Consider the following 17,586-nt stretch of genomic DNA (forward strand, 5'->3'; position numbering starts at 1 on the left):
AGCCCGTCTCCTGAATGTCTGTTTCAGTTATTATGCTTTTCAACTCCAGAATCTCTGTTTGTTTTTTTGTTTTTTGTTTTTTTTTTTTTTGTAATTTCTGAGTCTTTCATGGATATTCTCTGTCATCTTCCTTTTATTCTGTAAACATTTTTTCATTTGGTTTTTCAAATGTGTTTATAATAGTTGATTTAAATATCTTTAGTTCAACATCTGGGTCCTTTCAGAGACTGTTTCTGTTGCCTGCATTTTTACCTGTATGTGGGCAAACTTCCTTGACTCTTGGTATGTCTTGTACTGTTCTGTTGGAAACAGTACATACTTAATAAAGTAATGTTGCCATTCTGGAAATACCATCTCTTCAGGTTTTCTTATTGCTGTTTGTTAACATATTGTAGAAACTGGATTCTGATCCTTCTCCCTCCCTCAGTGATGGTGCTTGTTGCTGGTTTTGTTTAGTGAGTTGCCTAAACCATTTCTGTAGTCTGTCTTTCCTGCAATGTTAAGCCACTGAAATCTGCTTTTTAAAAAATTAAAAAAAAAAAAGATGGGGCTGTGTTCCTGGATGTCTTCCCTAACTTAGCATAGCTCAGTGATCAGAAATTTGTGCTTACACACTTGAAGTAAGCCTTCCACCCTTTTCTGAAGAGGGTCTTTGTGTGGAGTGGGGCAGACTTCACCTTCTGCCTATATTTTTCCAGGCGTGAGTCTCAAGGTCTGCCAAGGACAGCTAGGTAACAGGGCTCTCCTTGAGTATGTGTAGAACCTCCCACATCCCCAGGAAGACATTGGAGCTTTTCAGAGGCTCTTGTGACTGTCTCATTCCCTAGATCTCCTTTAAATTTTTGGCTGAACTTCTATTGGCTCTAACCAGTGTCACAGCTTAGGCAGCTGTGTGGTTGGCCTGGCTGGATTGCTGACAGTGAGTTTGGTGCCCTGGGGCAGAGCATGCGCTGCTTGGTGAAGCTCCCAAATCAGGCCCAGCTCCCGTTGCCTCTTCATCCTGGTCCTCAAGGCTGTGCCACAGAATTGGGGTGTGCATGACTGGGAGGAGCCCAAAGTTAAAATGCCAAAAATTCCAGTCAAGTTTTTTCTTAGATTCAGAAAGTTTTCTTGAATAAATACTTTTTAATTGGTTAAAGGCCTGTGATTACTTTCCAGAGTTGTGAAATGACTTTTTTGGATGATTTTGCCAGTTTTATCTTTGCTTTTTGGGTGAGAGGATCTGCCAAAGTCTTCCTTGCATCCCTGCCCCCTTGTTTAGACTAACAGAGCTGCCCTGAAACAGGTAAACCTGTGCTCCTTAGGTAAATGAGTTTGTCCTGTTTAGCTGCTTCACAGCCTGTAATTCAGGGACACACATCACGAAGTACTTACTATGTGAGTCCTCCGCGCCTTTTTTTTTTTTTCAACTTTTAATTCTGAAATAAGTTCAGAATTACAGAAAAGCTGAAGAATAATTGAAAGAACTACTTTATACTCCTTACCTGGACCCACCGATTTTTCATAGTATGTTAACATTTGCTTTATCATTCCTTTATCTTTTTGTTACATGTTTTTCTTCTGAATCATTCAAAAGAATATTTCTGACATCCTGCTCCTTTACCCCTAAATACTTAGTGTGGATTTGCAAAAAAAAAAAAATTCTAACCACACCTTACTGTATTTCTACCATTGACCCAATAATGTCCTTAGGGCGAATTTTCTTTTTTTTTAATCTAGACCCAAAGGAGGATCTTGCATTGCATATAGTTTCTGTTTCTTTAGTCTGTTGTTTAAAAAAATATTAACTCATTTAATCATCACGCAATCCTGTTTTCTTTTTCTTTTTTTTTTTTAAGTAATCTCTACACACAATGAGGGGTTCGAATTCACAACCCTGAGATCAAGTCACAGGCTCCACTGACTGAGCCAGCCAGGCGCCCTTCTTTAGTTTTAATTAGGAATTTTATTTTCAACCTTTGTCTTCTTAATTGACATTTTTGGAGAGTATAGGTCATTTATTTTATAAAATGAACCTCAGTTTGGGTTTTTCTGTTACCGTATGAGTTTAATTTTTTTGTTTAATTATTTTAAAAAACTCTCTCTTTGAACCAATGAAGAGTCTAACAGTTGAGAAAGACATAGGATAAAAGGGGACCAATCTTACTCTGGAGGTATTTACCACTTGTTTTCTGTTTAAAATGAAGATTATGATGAATATGAGCATGTAATTATTTCTTTTTGTATTTATTTGTCCTTCAGTTGATAGTAATGGAAGTTAATATTTTGACATAAGCTTGAAATTTCTTGATGACAAAACAGCTGCTGCTTTAAAGAACCTTGTGGTTGTCTTTAAGCTCAGATTAGATTCTCTTAAAAGCTCCTTTATCTTGTTGTTTTAAACGAAAATAGGATTTTTCATCATGAATATTACCCAGATCTGTAATTTAAGACCAAAGACTGTCTTGTCCTAAACTTCTACTTTTTCTTCATAATCCATGGCTGAGGGACCCAACATGGTGAACTAGTTGGTACTTAAAAGTAAACAGATTGGTTGTAGAAAAAACTGCCTTGTTCTGATCTCTTTTTTTTTGCCTCTGTTCTTACTGTTTAGGTTTTGTTGCTTTCTCCTCTTAATTTTATACAGCCTTTAGGAACATATAAATAGACGAGAGAGAAAATTGTGTCTTACTGAGATTCAGTTTTGTAATATGAATGAATGCCGGTATTACAGAAATGTTGGCTCTTCTTATTAGCATTTAATCCAAAGAACTTATGATATTCAGTCTGACTCTGTAAGTCTGCTCCTTGGATCATTGTTCATTACTCCAGTTTGGAATAAAATTATGTCCAATTTAGAGTAAGAATATTCGTCGTAATCCATGTCAGAATAAGATGTTAACAATGAATATTTTAATGTTTTGATCATAAAATTATTCTCAGGTTAAGTAATAGTATACTTCTACTCAGGCAATCTTGTTTTAATTAGATTTTGTTTCCTTTGTTCCTGTCTTTGACCAGAAATATCAAGCAGAAGCGGTTAAAGTCTCAGACAAAAGTAATTCCTGAATTGGTAGGTTCTCCTACCCAGTCTACCTCCAGTAGGGCCGCTTATTCTGCCAGCCAGAAGACAAGTGCTAGTGTTTCTTCAGGGGTGACGTCTGGTGACTCCTCAGACTCAGCAGGATCGTCAGAAAGAATGAGAAGTAGGCCTGTCACTCTACACAATGGCTCTACGTTATCTGGTGAGACTATCCAGCACTCACATGTATAGCACTGCCAGTTAATGTGGGTTCAGGGGAAAGAATAAATGAGATTGGCCTACCAGTTGAGGAATTTACAATTTAATGATAGAGTCAGAAGTAACAAATGAGCAGCAGTTACTATATGTTTGATAAGTGCTGGTCTTTGCAAATGGTGCAGCCACATTCTATGCAAACTTGAATCTTCTACATTTTAAATCATGGGATATAAATATCACACTTTGTATGCAAAATGTGATGCTTTTGTTTTTCTTTAAATTAAAGAAAAAAGGCATCATCATCATCATCATGTGAGCTTAAAACTGGATGGCCTAGTAAATTCTAAGCTCTTTATGTTCTTGGCTGTTTGGTAGTATAACTAGAGCTGATCCTAACCCTTTGTTAGCATTGTGGGAATGAGGCTGTGGTGGGTGTATACTTCCCTGTTGCTCTGAGTGATTCTGGTGACTTGTGGTGATAGTGTAAAAATTACTATAACTTAATATTAAGGACCAAGGATGTAGAATAGCCACATAGTAGAGTGGCAAGCCTTACAGAAGAGTCTGGATTACTTAATTGGGTCCCTTGATGAGTAAGGGAATCACATGATGAATTCTGCTTCAGGAAGATCAGTCACTTTGGCAGTAATATGCAGGGAAGGGGAAGACTCTAGAAACTGAGTCCATGTGCTGGGGAGTGGAATGGAATAGAGTAGGAGCAGTCAGAGTGGCAGACGGTGAGAGGAAGAAACACAGCTTGGTGACTGATGTCCTTCTAATGCAGCCACTTTCTTTAATGCAGAGTTGGGGTTGTGTTTGTGGAGCAAAACTTCTATCTTTTAGCAACGTGCTCCTGCTCACTTTGATGAAACTCATTCTGTGATATGTATGTAAGGATGGAGTGAACGAAAGAGCGGGAAGCTTCTCTGTACCATGTTCACCCTGGAGCATGCACTCATTCAGTGAAGTAGTAGGGAGAGGTGACCTGTACTGTTTATTTTTTCTATCCCTCCCTCCCCCTTTCTGGTAGAATATGGGAAAATGACCTCTTGAGCTGAAAGCATGTGTGGTACCACTGTGCTGTTACAGGGGTTACTAGCAAAAGGCCTGAAAGTGTGTCCACTGACGTGAGACTTAACAGTGGTTGTCTTTCCTACAGGATATACCGGTCTCATAGGATAGAAGTGGGGGCTAATTACATTTTTAAATGGAAGTTTATGAAATACGTACTATGAACTATATTTTCTGAAGCCAACTCAGGATTAATATGCTCCTTTCAGAAATAAGAGAACAAATTTGATTTGTAACGCTGATTACCTACTTTTTAATGCCAGAATTTTATGAGCTGGTCTTTGAAACGGTTTTTAAAAATAACAATCTCTTCTAAGTATTTTTGAGCATCTTCTTTTAATCTGTTTTTATGAAACAACTGCTTGTGTGTATAAAGATAGAATATGTGTGATGAACTGTTGATGCTTTGTTTTTCTTAGAAAGTGAAATGGAAGATTCCTTAGGTACCTCTTCATCATCAGCTTCAAATAGTTCAGAGGAAAGCAAAGAGAGTTCAAGACCTCGTGAATCTTCCTTACGTAGTGGGCTGGCCAGAAGCAGTAATCTCAGGGTGACCAGAACCAGAGCTGCTCAAAGAAAAACTGGTAAGACTCAGTGTTTGGTACTTTGGAGGAATGTATATCAAGGGAATCCATAAGCTAAGCATGGAATGGTTTATTGTTCTAATGTATCTACTACATATGGTTAAATGTCCTTTTTAGATTTTATTTATTTATTTGTCAGAGAGAGAGAGAACACAAGCAGGCTCCTCGCCGAGCAGGGAGTCTGATGCAGGACTCGATCCCACAACCCTGGGATCATGACCTGAGCTGAAGGCACATGCTTATACTAACTGAGCCACCCAGGCGTCCTTCCTTTTTAGATTTTTTAAAAAATTGAGATATAATTGACATATATTCTATTTCAGGTGTACAACATAATGATTTGATATTTGTATACACTGCAAAATGATCACAAAAAGTGCAGTTACTGTCTGTTACTGTACATAAAGTTTTTCTTTATTTCTTGTGATGAGGACTATTAAGATTTACTCTTAGCAGCTTTCAGGTATGCAAGAGTATTAACTATATAGTCATGCTGTACATTACATCCCTGTGACTTACAACTGGAAGTTTGTACCTTTTGATCTCCTTCACCTCCCCTCCCCTCCCCCACAAATCTGTTGTGATCAGTGAGCTTAGTTTTTTGGTTGGTTTTGGTTGTTTTGTCTGTTAGGTTCCACATACAAGTGAAATCACACAGTATTTGTCTCTCTCCGTTGACTTATTTCGCTTAGCATAACACCTTCAAGGTCCATCCATGTTGTCACAAATGACAAGATTCCATTCTCTTTTTTTTTTTTTTTTTAAAGATTTTATTTATTTGACAGAGACAGCAAAAGAGGGAACACAAGCAGGGGCGAGGAACAGGAGAGGGAGAAGCAGGCTTCCCACTGAGCAGGGAGCCCGATGCGGGGCTTGATCTCAGGACCCTGGGATCATGACCTGAGCTGAAGGCAGACACTTAACAACTGAGCCACCCAGGCACCCCTCCATTCTTTTTTATGACTGAATAATATTCCATTGTATAGATACACCACATCATCTTTTCCATTCATCCGTCGATGGGTGCCTTGTTTGTTTCTGTATCTTGGCTTTTGTAAGTAATGCTGTAATGAAATTGGGGTGCAGATATCTTTTTAAACTAGTGCTTAGATTCTGCGTGGAGCACTGGGTATTATGCACAAACAATGAATCATGGAACACTACGTCAAAAACTAATGATGTAATGTATGGTGATTAACAGAACAATAAAAATAAATTAGGTCTTAGTTTTTTTTTTTTTTTAAAGATTTTATTTATTTGACAGAGAGAGACAGTGAGAGAGGGAACACAAGCAGGGGGAGTGGGAGAGGGAGAAGCAGGCTTCCCGCGGAGCAGGGAGCCCAATGCGGGGCTTGATCCCAGGACTCCGGGATCATGACCTGAGCCAAAGGCAGACGCTTAATGACTGAGCCACCCAGGCGCCCCTAGTGCTTAGTTTTCTTTGGATAAATACCTAGTAGTGCAATTGCTGGATCATAGGGTAGTTCAAGTTTTAACTTTCTGAGGACCCTCCATACTGTTATCCACAGTGGCTGCATCAGTTTGCATTCCCACCAGTAGTGCATGAGAGTTCCTTTTTCTCTACATCTTGCCAACCCTGTTTCTTGTCTTTTTGATGATAACCATTCTAACAGGTGTGAGATGACATCTCAGTGTGGTTTTGATTTGCATTTCCCTTATTGGTGATGTTGAACATCATCTTTTCACATTCTTTTTTTTAAATCTTTTTTTTAAGTGTTTTATTTATTTATTCATGAGAGTCAGAGAGAGAGAGGCAGAGGAAGAGGGAGAAGCAGGCTCCCCGCCGAGCAGGGAGCCCGATGCGGGACTTGATCCCGGGACCCTGGGATCATGACCTGAGCCGAAGGCAGATGCTTAACCATCTGAACCACCCAGGCGCCCATCTTTTCACATTCTTGGCCATTATTTGTATGCCATATTATGAAAAATGTCTACTCAGATCGTCTGCATTTTTTAATCAGATTTTTTTTTTTGCTAATGAACTGCATGAGTTCTTCAAATATTTTTAACAATTAACCCCTTATCACATACATGATTTGTGCATATCAGTAGGTTGCCTTTTTATTTTGTTGATGATTCCTTTTGCTGTGCAGAGGCGCTTAGTTTGATGTAGTCCCACTTGTTTATTTTTGGTTTTTATTGCCTTTACTTTTGGTGTCAGATCCAAAAAAATCATTGGCAAGATCGATGTTAAGGAGCTCACCCCCTGTGTTTTCTTCTAGGAGGTTTATGGTTTCAGGTCTTAACATATTCAGGTCTTTAGTCCATTTCTGTGTATGTGTAAGACAGGAATCTCGGCTTGTTCTTTTGCATGCTGGCTGTCCAGTGTTCCCAGCACTGGTAAAGAGACCATCCTTTCTCCATTGTATGTTCTTGCCTCTTTTGTTGTAAACTAATTGACCATGTAGGCGTGGGTTTATTCTGGGCTCTCTCTTCTGTTTCATCCTTAGGGCTGCCCCCCTCCCTTTTTTTTTTTTAAAGAGAATGCACGGGCAGGGGTGGAGAGAGGGAGAGAATCTTAAGCAGGTTCCACATCTAGCACAAGGGAGGGCTTGATCTCACAACCCTGAGATCATGACCTGGCCTGAAGTCAAGAATCAGACACTTAACCTGAGACACCTAGGTGCCCCCATCCTTAGGGCTTTTAGCTTTAGAAGGGAAATCTGTTTTGGCATTAAAAGGTATGGGGTAACTGGGTGATAGACATTAAGGGCAGCACATGATGTAATGGACACTGGGTGTTATATAAGACTGATGAATTGTTGACATCCACTTCTGAAACTAATAATATATGTTAATTAAATTTAAATTTTAATTTTAAAAATTAAAAAATAAAATACTTATTAAAATATTCACCAAAAAAAGGTAGGGAACATCATTTCTAAAATAATTCATTAAAAAATGTTGAAATAAGGAAGGCTTTTCTAATCTTATTGCTACTTTATTTCTAGGTCCAGTTTCTTTAGAGAATGGATGTGGCAGAAAAGCCACTCGAAAAAGAGTCTATTTAAGTGACTCTGATAACAATTCATTGGAGACCAGTGAAAGTCTAAAAGCCAGGGCTGGAAATAACCGGAAAGTGCTACGGAAGTGTGCTGCCGTGGCTGCCAATAAGATAAAGCTCATGAGTGACGTAGAGGAGAACTCTAGCTCTGAAAGCGTCTGTTCTGGCCGTAAGCTGCCTCACCGTAATGCTTCTGCTGTGGCTAGAAAAAAGTTACTACATAATTCTGAAGATGATCAGAGCTTAAAGTCCGAAATTGAAGAAGAAGAGCTAAAAGATCGAAATCAGCCATCACCACTGTCTAGTTCTCATGCTGTCCAGAATACTGTGAATGAGTCAGAAAACGGGGATTCAGAGTCAGAAAGTGATTTGCGAGTAGCCCGCAAAAATTGGCACGCCAATGGTTATAAGTCGCATGCTCCAGCAACTTCTAAAACAAAATTTCTGAAAATAGAGTCTTCTGATGAAGACTCTAAAAGTCATGATTCAGACAATGTACATAACAGAACTGCTGGTCCATCCACGTCTGGGCAGAAACTTAAGGCAGAGAGCATCTCAGAGGAAGAGGAGGAAGCAGATTCTGAACCAAGAAAGTATGCCGGTAGGAAATATAACACAGGTCGCAAGAATCTTACTTTCCTTAAAAAAGCAAAGATCTTCAGTGATTCGGAGGACTCTGAATCTGAAGAGCAAGATCGAGAAGATGGCAGCTGTCACAGAATGGAAACAAACCTGATTAAAGGGGGTTCGAAGTGTGAACCAACTACTGGGTCCCAGTGTTTCTCAGATCACGTATCTGAGACCGATTTGGATTCAGATGATGACACCGCAAAAGAAAAACCAAACCATATTAGGAAAGGTAATTCAAAACCTATAACCTTGGCTCACTGGCCTGTTCTCACTGTTCTTCTCTCCTTACAGCATCCGTTGTTTGTTTTTCCCCATGAAACTTCTCTTCACCAGTGGTTTTCTGTCCACTCCCTGCATTCTCAGTCGTTTCTGTGCATCCCTGATGTTCTGTGTGCATGCATAACTGGTTGTCAAATGTGTTTAGTTTTATTCACATAACAGGCAATCTTGACCTTAACAGCTATTTTTAGTAAGATTTCACTTCTTGTATTGGCTGTGGGTTTCAGAAAAGCAGAGGCAAGCACATTTATAAGCTGTGGTGTTAGCCAGTTTCAGAAGAGGAAAGAAAAGGGTAGGACTATTTACTTGAAAAGGGATATGTAAGTAAGAGTAACAGCAGCAGCTAGCCAGCAGGATGGCCACTGAGCTGTTCTGTGGGTCAGGGAAATTGTTCTCCATGCTTTATGTATATTAACTAGTTAAGTCTTCCTATCTTTTATGAGCTAGATATTATTGTCCACTTTACTCATGGTAACTCTGGGGCACAGAGGGGTGAAATCACTTGCTGATTTAAGGCTGTATTTATTCTTGGTCCTTGGGGGCTGATGACAGATATTGAAGAGCAGGAGGCAGCTAAAGCTAAGATTAAAGGTGTTGGTGTGATTGGAACTTGGGAAGTGAAAAAAAGTTTCAGGGAGGCTGAGGGTCAGTGATTAGTTTGCATGCCCTAGTGCATTGGTAAAGAGAGGTTATTCTGTATTCATGTAAATAAAATGTTTGTGTCAAGTGTATTGTGCATGTAAATAGCAAGCAGGGCACGGGGTGTAAGTGCTGGGGATGTGCTATGCTTGTGACTGGTGCTGAGGCTGCACAAAAGGTCACTCACTGTTCTTAGGCATTAAGAGCCCGAACATTCACTGCCATCCTCCTTCCAAGTTAGTAAGAATTCCAGACTTCGGTGGTTGAAAATGTTGGGCATTTAATTTCGTTACACATATTACTCTTACAGATTAAAGGAATACTCCTAATTTTTAATTTTTAGATTCTACATCACAAGACCATGGACAAAGCAGGAAAGTTTCCAGGAAAAGGGTCTGTTCCAGTGACTCAGACAGCAATTCAAAGGTGGTTAAGAAGTCCTCAAAAGCCAGAACAGGTCTCCTCAGGACTCCTCGAAGACGTGCAACCTCTGCTGCCAGTAAGCTGAAGCTCACGAGTGATGTGGAAGATGTCAGTTTAGACAGCGCATGCACCAGAAGCAAAAGCGGAAGGCAGAAGCCCCTCCGTTCTGCGTGTGCCCCAGCTAAGACGGCGGCGAGTGATTCCGAGGGAGACGTCAACTGTGAAGTGCCAAATGAGCAGTGTGCTTGCCGAGGGAGGCCGCCCGCAGCCAGCTCCGAGGGCAGTGCGAAAAGCATTCATCCGTCTTTAAACGGAGACTCGGACTCTGAAGGGATGCCCAGTCCCGCACCCAAGAGCAGGCACACCAGGAGTCACAGAACAAATGTTGCACCTTCTAACACAAAGAATTCCTCGGTTGGGTCTTCAGAGGAAGAGTCAAAAAGCCATATTCCAGGGGGTGAGATGGGTCGAAAATGTTCTTCGGAATCCGCGTTGGTGCAGAAAGCTACTGCAGAGAATGCCTTTGAGGAGGACCTGAATTACGGGCTGCGCAGGTGGAACGGCCGGAGGCTCAGGACCTACGGGAAGGCCCCGTTCGGCAAGACCAAAGTGCTGCGGGAGGCGCCGGGGGCGGCCGAGGCGGAGGGGAAGCGGAAGAGGCCGCATCCTGAGCCCCAGCGCGGGCAGGCGGCTGAAGGCGGCGGCGCTTCCAAGCTGGGGGCCGACTCCGGCCCCAAATCCGACTCCGAGTTGGCGTCTGGGACTGAATCAGATGTGGACTGTGCCGGTGACGCGAAAACCAAAAAGAGGAAAACGAGAGGAAAAGCAAAAGCGACAAGAAGAGGTAAAGCTTGTGCCGCCGCCGCATCTCGAGGCGCGAGGCGGCGGAGGCAGAGCAAGCGGCCGAGGCTGAGTGCGGACGATAACGACTGGGAGGACTTGGACTATGCAAAGTCGAAGAGAGGCCTTCGACGTTCGAAAATAAAAACAAGGAATCAGGGCAGAAGGACCGTGAGGTACCACGATGGGGATGATGACAGAAGCTTAGAAAATGTGTTAGATTTTGATGATTGCACCTTATGACCTTGAGGGAACGCCAGTTCGTTGGAAGAGGAAATGGACTGGAATTTCTGGTGAAAGTTGGCTGTTGAAATTATTTTTGTCCTACAATTCAGGGAATATATTTATATTTTTCTATGAAAAGTTATGAATGTGACTAAATCATGACTGTTATTTTTATTTGCACTTGCTTGCCTTTGTAGCAGCGCTCAGCACAGGTGCCAAAATATGCTTCATTTTGGGGGCAGATCTACTTTGACAGTATTTAACTACCGATAGCAAGAATTTGAAATCTGTTCAACACTAGACATCCTGGTTATCGAAACCGATAAGCATTACTTTCATGGTAGCAAGTGTCATGCAGTTACTTTCTGAACGTGTCAAGAGGTGGTAGTTTCTAACCCCTGTCCTGTTGTAGTCAAACAATTTCACGTGGCCTATGTTTACAGATTCTTCATAAATATTATGTGCATACTGACATTACAATCATGGGAGGTGTAACCATGATTAGTAGGTGAGGTACCTACCACTTTTTTTTTTTTCCCCCTTTCCCTGGCTACTTGAGCAAAATGCATTATACCAGATTTGGTCATTTTCATTGAAATGGTTTCTTTCCAAATGCTGTTGGGTCTTTCCTCTCTTTTTCTTTATTTTTAAGGAAAATATCATCACTTTTATTTTATAAACTTGAATTTATAAAGTGCTGGTAAATTATTTTTTAAAATGTTTTGATTGTATATTTTAAACCTCTAAGGCCCCGACCGTAGTCCTAGCATTTTCTTTTAAATTGTGCACTAACAGAATGCTATATTATTTGTCTTTCCAAGATCTCCTGGTTTCTATGTAAGGGATTTAACCAAAATCTTGGTCTTCCATAGTCTTACTCTGTGAAATAGAGGAGTTTGTGTGCCTTAGATTTAGGAAAAGTGTGTTCTTTAATAGAGTGTACAGGGCCAAGGGAGTATTTAAATTATATGTAGTTTCCCCCCATTTCCATTGAGATTGTAGAGTTGAGTTTTGTTAAGAGTGCAATCGCAGATCTCATCTATATAGGAAAATAGTTAAACGTCATTCTCCATATCTTTGTTTTAGCTTACTGCTGCCATGTGCAATCCCAGGCATTCTTTGCAGGGGCAACTAAGTGTATCTTTACTAGTGACTTCTAGTTTAAATCTAAGAAACTGTCTTGTGTTGTGGGAAAATAATTTTGGAATCCATTTAAAGTGAAACTAATATCACATCATCGAATACATCAAATAAGTACACTTATTGTCAAGCCAAATATTTTTGCTTGATAGGTTGTGCTACTCCATACAGTGTAGGTGGCCATTCCTAGCTTGTTTGTGCCTGAAGATGGACTTGATTCAAATGGTTTACATATTTTGTAGCGAAGGAGTATGTTACAGTACTCCCACCTTTGTTATTTATTGGCCCTGTGTTTGGTTCCAGACAAAATTAACCCTTTGCTCCTGTGTATCCTGAAGGTGGCAGGTGTGGAAAAAACATCAGACTCTGGTGTCGGTGTTAGGGAATGTTCTTAAGTGTGGTTACTTTCCAGTTATCTGTCGCATTTGACATGGTAGAAGGTACTTTGTACTCTGATGTAAGGGGAAGGGTATTTTTGGACATTACCAACTGAGGTAGGTGGGCTAGACCTGCCCCTCCTTAGGTTGTTTAGAGAGCTTTCACCACTTTAGAACTATGAAGCTCTTTTTATCAAAGTTCATGTTTAGTATCTGGTAGAGAAAGCAGTTCAGGAGAATTGTCCTTGACTATTGACCTGAAAACATTAATGGGATGTTCTTTACTCTCCTTGTTTTAAGCAGTGGTGATAGATGTCCTATCCATTAATTTATTTAAACTCTTCTAAAGCTTCTCTGTTTTATATCTATTCTCAGGGTTATAACTCCATGTTTACCATCATCTGCAAAAAGGTACCAAAAAAATCCATAAATACAAATACAGAATACGTTCATAAATACATAAATTCTTTTGGTAATGTGAGACTTTGATCATTTAGGCTTCATCAGTAGAACTGTTATCTTTTGGACTGAATTAACTGATCATAGATTGGCTGGTCAACCAATTACTAATTTCTCTTTTTGTCCAAAATTGTTAGGCCTTTATGTATAGAAAGCAGTATTTTGGTTTCACCTGGGGGAAAAAAAAAAAAAAAGAATTTGGCCTCATGACTTGGAAGGCGTGGTTGACAATGGTAGCTTCTCAAGTTCTGAAGTAAAACTAAGGGATTGTAGTGAGAATCATTTTTATGGGTTTTTTTGGTCATGGTGCTATTCCTAAGGTTAACTTTGAATATGTGACACACACTCCTAAGTACTTTAAGGAAAATTAATAAATAATAGTTCAAAATGTTTACATTGAGCACTAGAACATGTTTGACTTTTTTTCTACTTCTCTTTATGCGAAATGCGCAGGGATTTAATGCACGATGTACTTTAATGTGTTTGGGATCAGTTTGTATTTACTTGTGAAAAAAGACAAAAGCTTGCAGATTGAATGTGAACTGATCCAGAAGTAAGTGCTATAGCTTTTCATTGCACTTGAAGTCACTTAATGGTGTATATGAACAACAAAAACTGCTGTGGTTGTGTATGTCCAAAGTCCAATGATTTTACTCATTTATGGTTGAAAAAAAAGGGCTGAGGTATTTAGATTTGAGTTTTGATTCCTTTGCAAGACTATTAAGAAAAAAGATGTCAAACATTTAAGAAATAGGTGAGGTTTAAAAACTTTTTTTTTGTCATATCAGACTTACTTTAAAAGGGTATACTGACAATGTGTAGTAACTTCTGAATAAAAGGGAAAGTGTATCCCATTTTCAGATAATTTTTAGGGCGGTCATTCTCCCTTTTTTATTTCAGGGGAAAACGTCTGATTAAATCGTTTCTCAATTTAGTAATTATTTGGAAATAACGATAAAGCATTTACTCACAGCTTCTAAGTTACAACACAGAAGTTTCTTCTAAGTAGTAGAGTTGTACCTAAAAAGCAAATTAATTTTATAATACGAAAATGGGGAGAAAGAACTTATGTTTGGGGAAAAGGCACTTCAAAACCTAGAATTGCAAATGAAAAAGGAGGTATGAAACAAGCCAATAAAAATGCCATCTTGAAGGTATTACCGTCCAAAAATAAGAATAAGACTTGCCACGAAATCTTCACACTCCATTGGTTGCTGACATCTTAGGTAACAGTGCTTAGACCAGCCTTGGGTTCATACTACATTCCCTCCCCCTCTTCTAGCCTTTTTTTCTTGAGAATAATCAGAAGACAGTTTATTGATTTCAGTGTATCATTTTAAAAACTACATGGAAAAGGACTTCAATCTCTCGTCAGTGCACATTGAATTTGATTGTGCCCCCTGAAAAAAAAGAGAGGTTGTGTATCAGAATGCAAGAACATTGTTCAAGGTGCTGACAGTAATGTTTTCCTTTCTACTCAGTTGTATTGGTTTTTTTGAGTAACTTTTAAATGGCTAGAACAGGTCTGTTTGACTTGCCCTTTATAGCTGAAATACCAGCTCCGTCCTTTTCATCCATGTTAAGTCAGCATGTTTCCTTTATTCGGCATCTCGGAGTTGTCCACAAACACTTCAGTGTCTTACGTTGTATGGAAATTGTAGTTGAGTTATTTTCTGGTGTGATGTAGTGCGACACAGCACCCTCACTGCGGGAGAATTCTCCGTTATTATGTAAGTCCATCTCTCAACTTCTGCTGTGGATAACAGGATGTAATAAAGCAGAAACTGTAAGAAACTTGCAACGTCACTGTTTAAAGACTGTCTGATTCTAGTATTTGGGAACAAAGACCAAACCAAGTAAAATTTGTCAACGCTAGGGAGAAAATGGAACACTGGGAAAAATCTAGTCCAACAACTAGATTAGCAAGTGCTAATACCACTTGGTAGCTCAAAAGTTGTGAATTAATGGAGAGGATTAAAGTGTAAAGACAATAATGGTGAGGGCTGTGTTGTCTTTTCTCACTTTTTAATTAAGATTTTTGTAGCTATTTTCTTAAATTATAGATGTTGCTGAATGGTACGTGGGAATTCTCAAAGTTGGAGAGATTTTTACTAGTCACTAATAATCTGCCAAGCTGGTTCCTTAATACGTTGTGAATTTGGTGGAAAAATATCAAGACTTTTACTTGGTGTCTCCTTAAGGATTGCTTGTATGGATCTGATGTAGGGAGGTTGGATGGGGACAATTACAACATTGGGGTCTTACAGATCTGCAGGCTCTGTCTTTGGTAGCATGTAAGTAACTATAGCCTATCTATTTGTCACGACTGAGCGTTTCGTTGAATTATCAGTGTTTGAGCATATTTTCTGGTCATGCTTTAGTTTTTAAGGTAAGTTTTGTCATTTATTAAAACCTTTAATGGAATTTGAACTCCCAAAGAGGCATTCTGACTGACCTAACTGAAATGAGATGACCAGTTACAGTTTGCATGGATTGGAGCAGCCAGCCTGGCCTACAGGAATATTATTTAGAAGTTATTACCTTTTTTGATCTGTGGTTAAATGTTAAAACAATCCTTCATTTTTAATATATTGAAGGTAATTTTCTAGGTGTTGATCCATACTTAGTCCTCAGACTGGATGCACACATTCAGTTCACCTGTGAAATTCTAACCATTTCACTGGAGCCGGACAAAAAGGCAAATCTTTAATTTTCCACTCCCACACAAGATCTCTCAAACTTTTCTAAATTAACTCATTACCACATCTCACGACTCTCAGTTGTCATCTAGGAACCAGTTTTAATTTACTTTTTTAAGTCAATTACTAACTAAAATAGAGTATGATAAATTTAATGTTATCCTAACATTTTTTTTTTTTTAAACTGCTTCAAGCCTTCTAGCTGATTAATTCTGTAAGGTCTGCAATAGGCAGTCGATTTCCCTTGCAACTCATTTTTACTCTTAAACAGCTCATTTTTCTCTCTCAAACCACTGTCCATTTGTGATTTCTTTCTCATGCAGGCGGAATGCAGGGCCACACCCTGTCGTGTGGGCTGAAGGGAGTTGAAAGATGGGCCCGAGAGGGGGTTGTCCTTGGATTGTCTGTGCCCTGCTGCTTTTCATTAGGGAAGTAATAAAGTAGATTGAAAACCAGGGTTGATTTCTGATACCTTACCCTGCCCAACAGTTTAAAATGCTCTGAGATCTCTCTCAAGAAGTTCATTAAACCCAGAAACCAATATTGCACTGTATGTTAACAAAAATTTAAATTTAAAAAGTTCAGTAAACAGATACAGGATCCCTGAATTCATACTTCATAGAGCTTTTATCAGATTTTTAGAAAAAAATACTGTAGTAGTCATCACAAGTCTTTGAGAATCATGACTTACCAATTAAACTGTTTTCTGGGGATGAGAGAAAGCCTTAGAGTGATGAGCTCCATTAGCTGTCAAAGCCAAACAGGATTCTGTGGTGCCGTCACAGTGTGTTGAAGACTTTAAATAGAGGAACTTAAGTTCATCTGTTCAACAATAAAAGTGACCATGCTAGTGAAGAACAGCTCTTGATTCTGGAGTTACTTCTGACAATCTCCAGACCTGAGGTGGCCATACTGTAGAAGCTCACTTCTCAGTGTTAACCAACTCCCCCAGAAAACAGAAAGGTGTTCAGCTCGGGGAGTTACAGAAAACACAGACTTTCTGGTGTATGGGATCTTTTTGGAAACTTGTGCTTTGGGAGGAATGAATATCAGTGATAAATGATGTTTTGTTTCCTGAGTTTTGATCATTTTGTTGCTTCTCAGTGAAGGGCAGACAAGAAAGAAGGCATCTCTCCTAGCTCTGATGAAAGCCTTGCTCGAGAGAGGTTACTGTGATTTGCAACTGAAAGGTTTCCCCTCTTTGGATTTACCACCAGCCACAGCAACCAATAATGTCAGTACTTCAGAAGTATGTGAAATAGGCTAGTACATTTTCATTCTGATTCAGACATGCTTCCATCTTTTTCCATTCTCAGATTTGTTTTTCATACTCCACAAGTAAAGTGCTGATGAGATTGAAAATTTTCATGCTTCTATGGCAATGATGTGAAGTTTATTTTGGATCTGGGAAAACAGTTTTGTATTAAGTATTATAATTGGAATATGATTAGTCCTTAAAGTAGAGAAACTAGAGATAATTGCTTTGAATCAAAACTGTAATGTCTACATCCAAGTTCCTTCTATTCAACACAGACCATCTTAAAGCACACAGTGATACAATTTAAAGTGGCCATCTCGCTGAACTGTGATGGGGGTACTGCTGCAGATGTGAAGTTCTACTCTAGGAACGAGGTTTTTGCCATATCCAAATAGGAGAGCAGTGATGCCTCAAGCTGGCATTGACTGCTCCAAATCACCTGACTGACCAAGACCATCTGGGGCAGGAGGACTTGGGGGATGGTACTGACCTGTTAGTATTCAGTGACGCTATCACAAATGTATTGTTAGAGCAGTGTCCTCCAAAAGTTTTCAGCTTGTACCCCAACATACAAATTGGACTTGATCCTGTATATATTTCTAAAAACTGTTTGTAGTTTTCTCAAGGAGAATAAAGCACTTTATAATTTACCAAGTTCTCAGTAATAAAATTAACACTGACTTACATGTATGCATTATTATTTTAATTTCCCACACT

General features: G+C 39.4%; 1 protein-coding gene across 1 annotated transcript in view; it reads left to right on the top strand.

Moving 5' to 3' along the window:
- BRWD1 (bromodomain and WD repeat domain containing 1) overlaps nt 1-17,519 on the top strand; it is a 111,653-nt gene extending 94,134 nt beyond the window's left edge. Inside the window, exons 38-41 of the mRNA XM_028095609.2 lie at nt 3,001-3,224; nt 4,711-4,875; nt 7,848-8,759; nt 9,792-17,519. Coding sequence (XP_027951410.1) covers nt 3,001-3,224; nt 4,711-4,875; nt 7,848-8,759; nt 9,792-10,954 — 2,464 coding nt within the window. The 3' untranslated portion in view covers nt 10,955-17,519. The remainder of the gene's footprint in view (nt 1-3,000; nt 3,225-4,710; nt 4,876-7,847; nt 8,760-9,791) is intronic.
- Nucleotides 17,520-17,586: the final 67 nt, after the last annotated feature.

Source organism: Eumetopias jubatus, unplaced genomic scaffold, assembly GCF_037043125.1.
Source record: "Eumetopias jubatus isolate StellerSeaLion01/CBP00866 unplaced genomic scaffold, mEumJub1_p1.0 scaffold_1, whole genome shotgun sequence".
Classification (NCBI taxonomy): domain Eukaryota; kingdom Metazoa; phylum Chordata; class Mammalia; order Carnivora; family Otariidae; genus Eumetopias; species Eumetopias jubatus.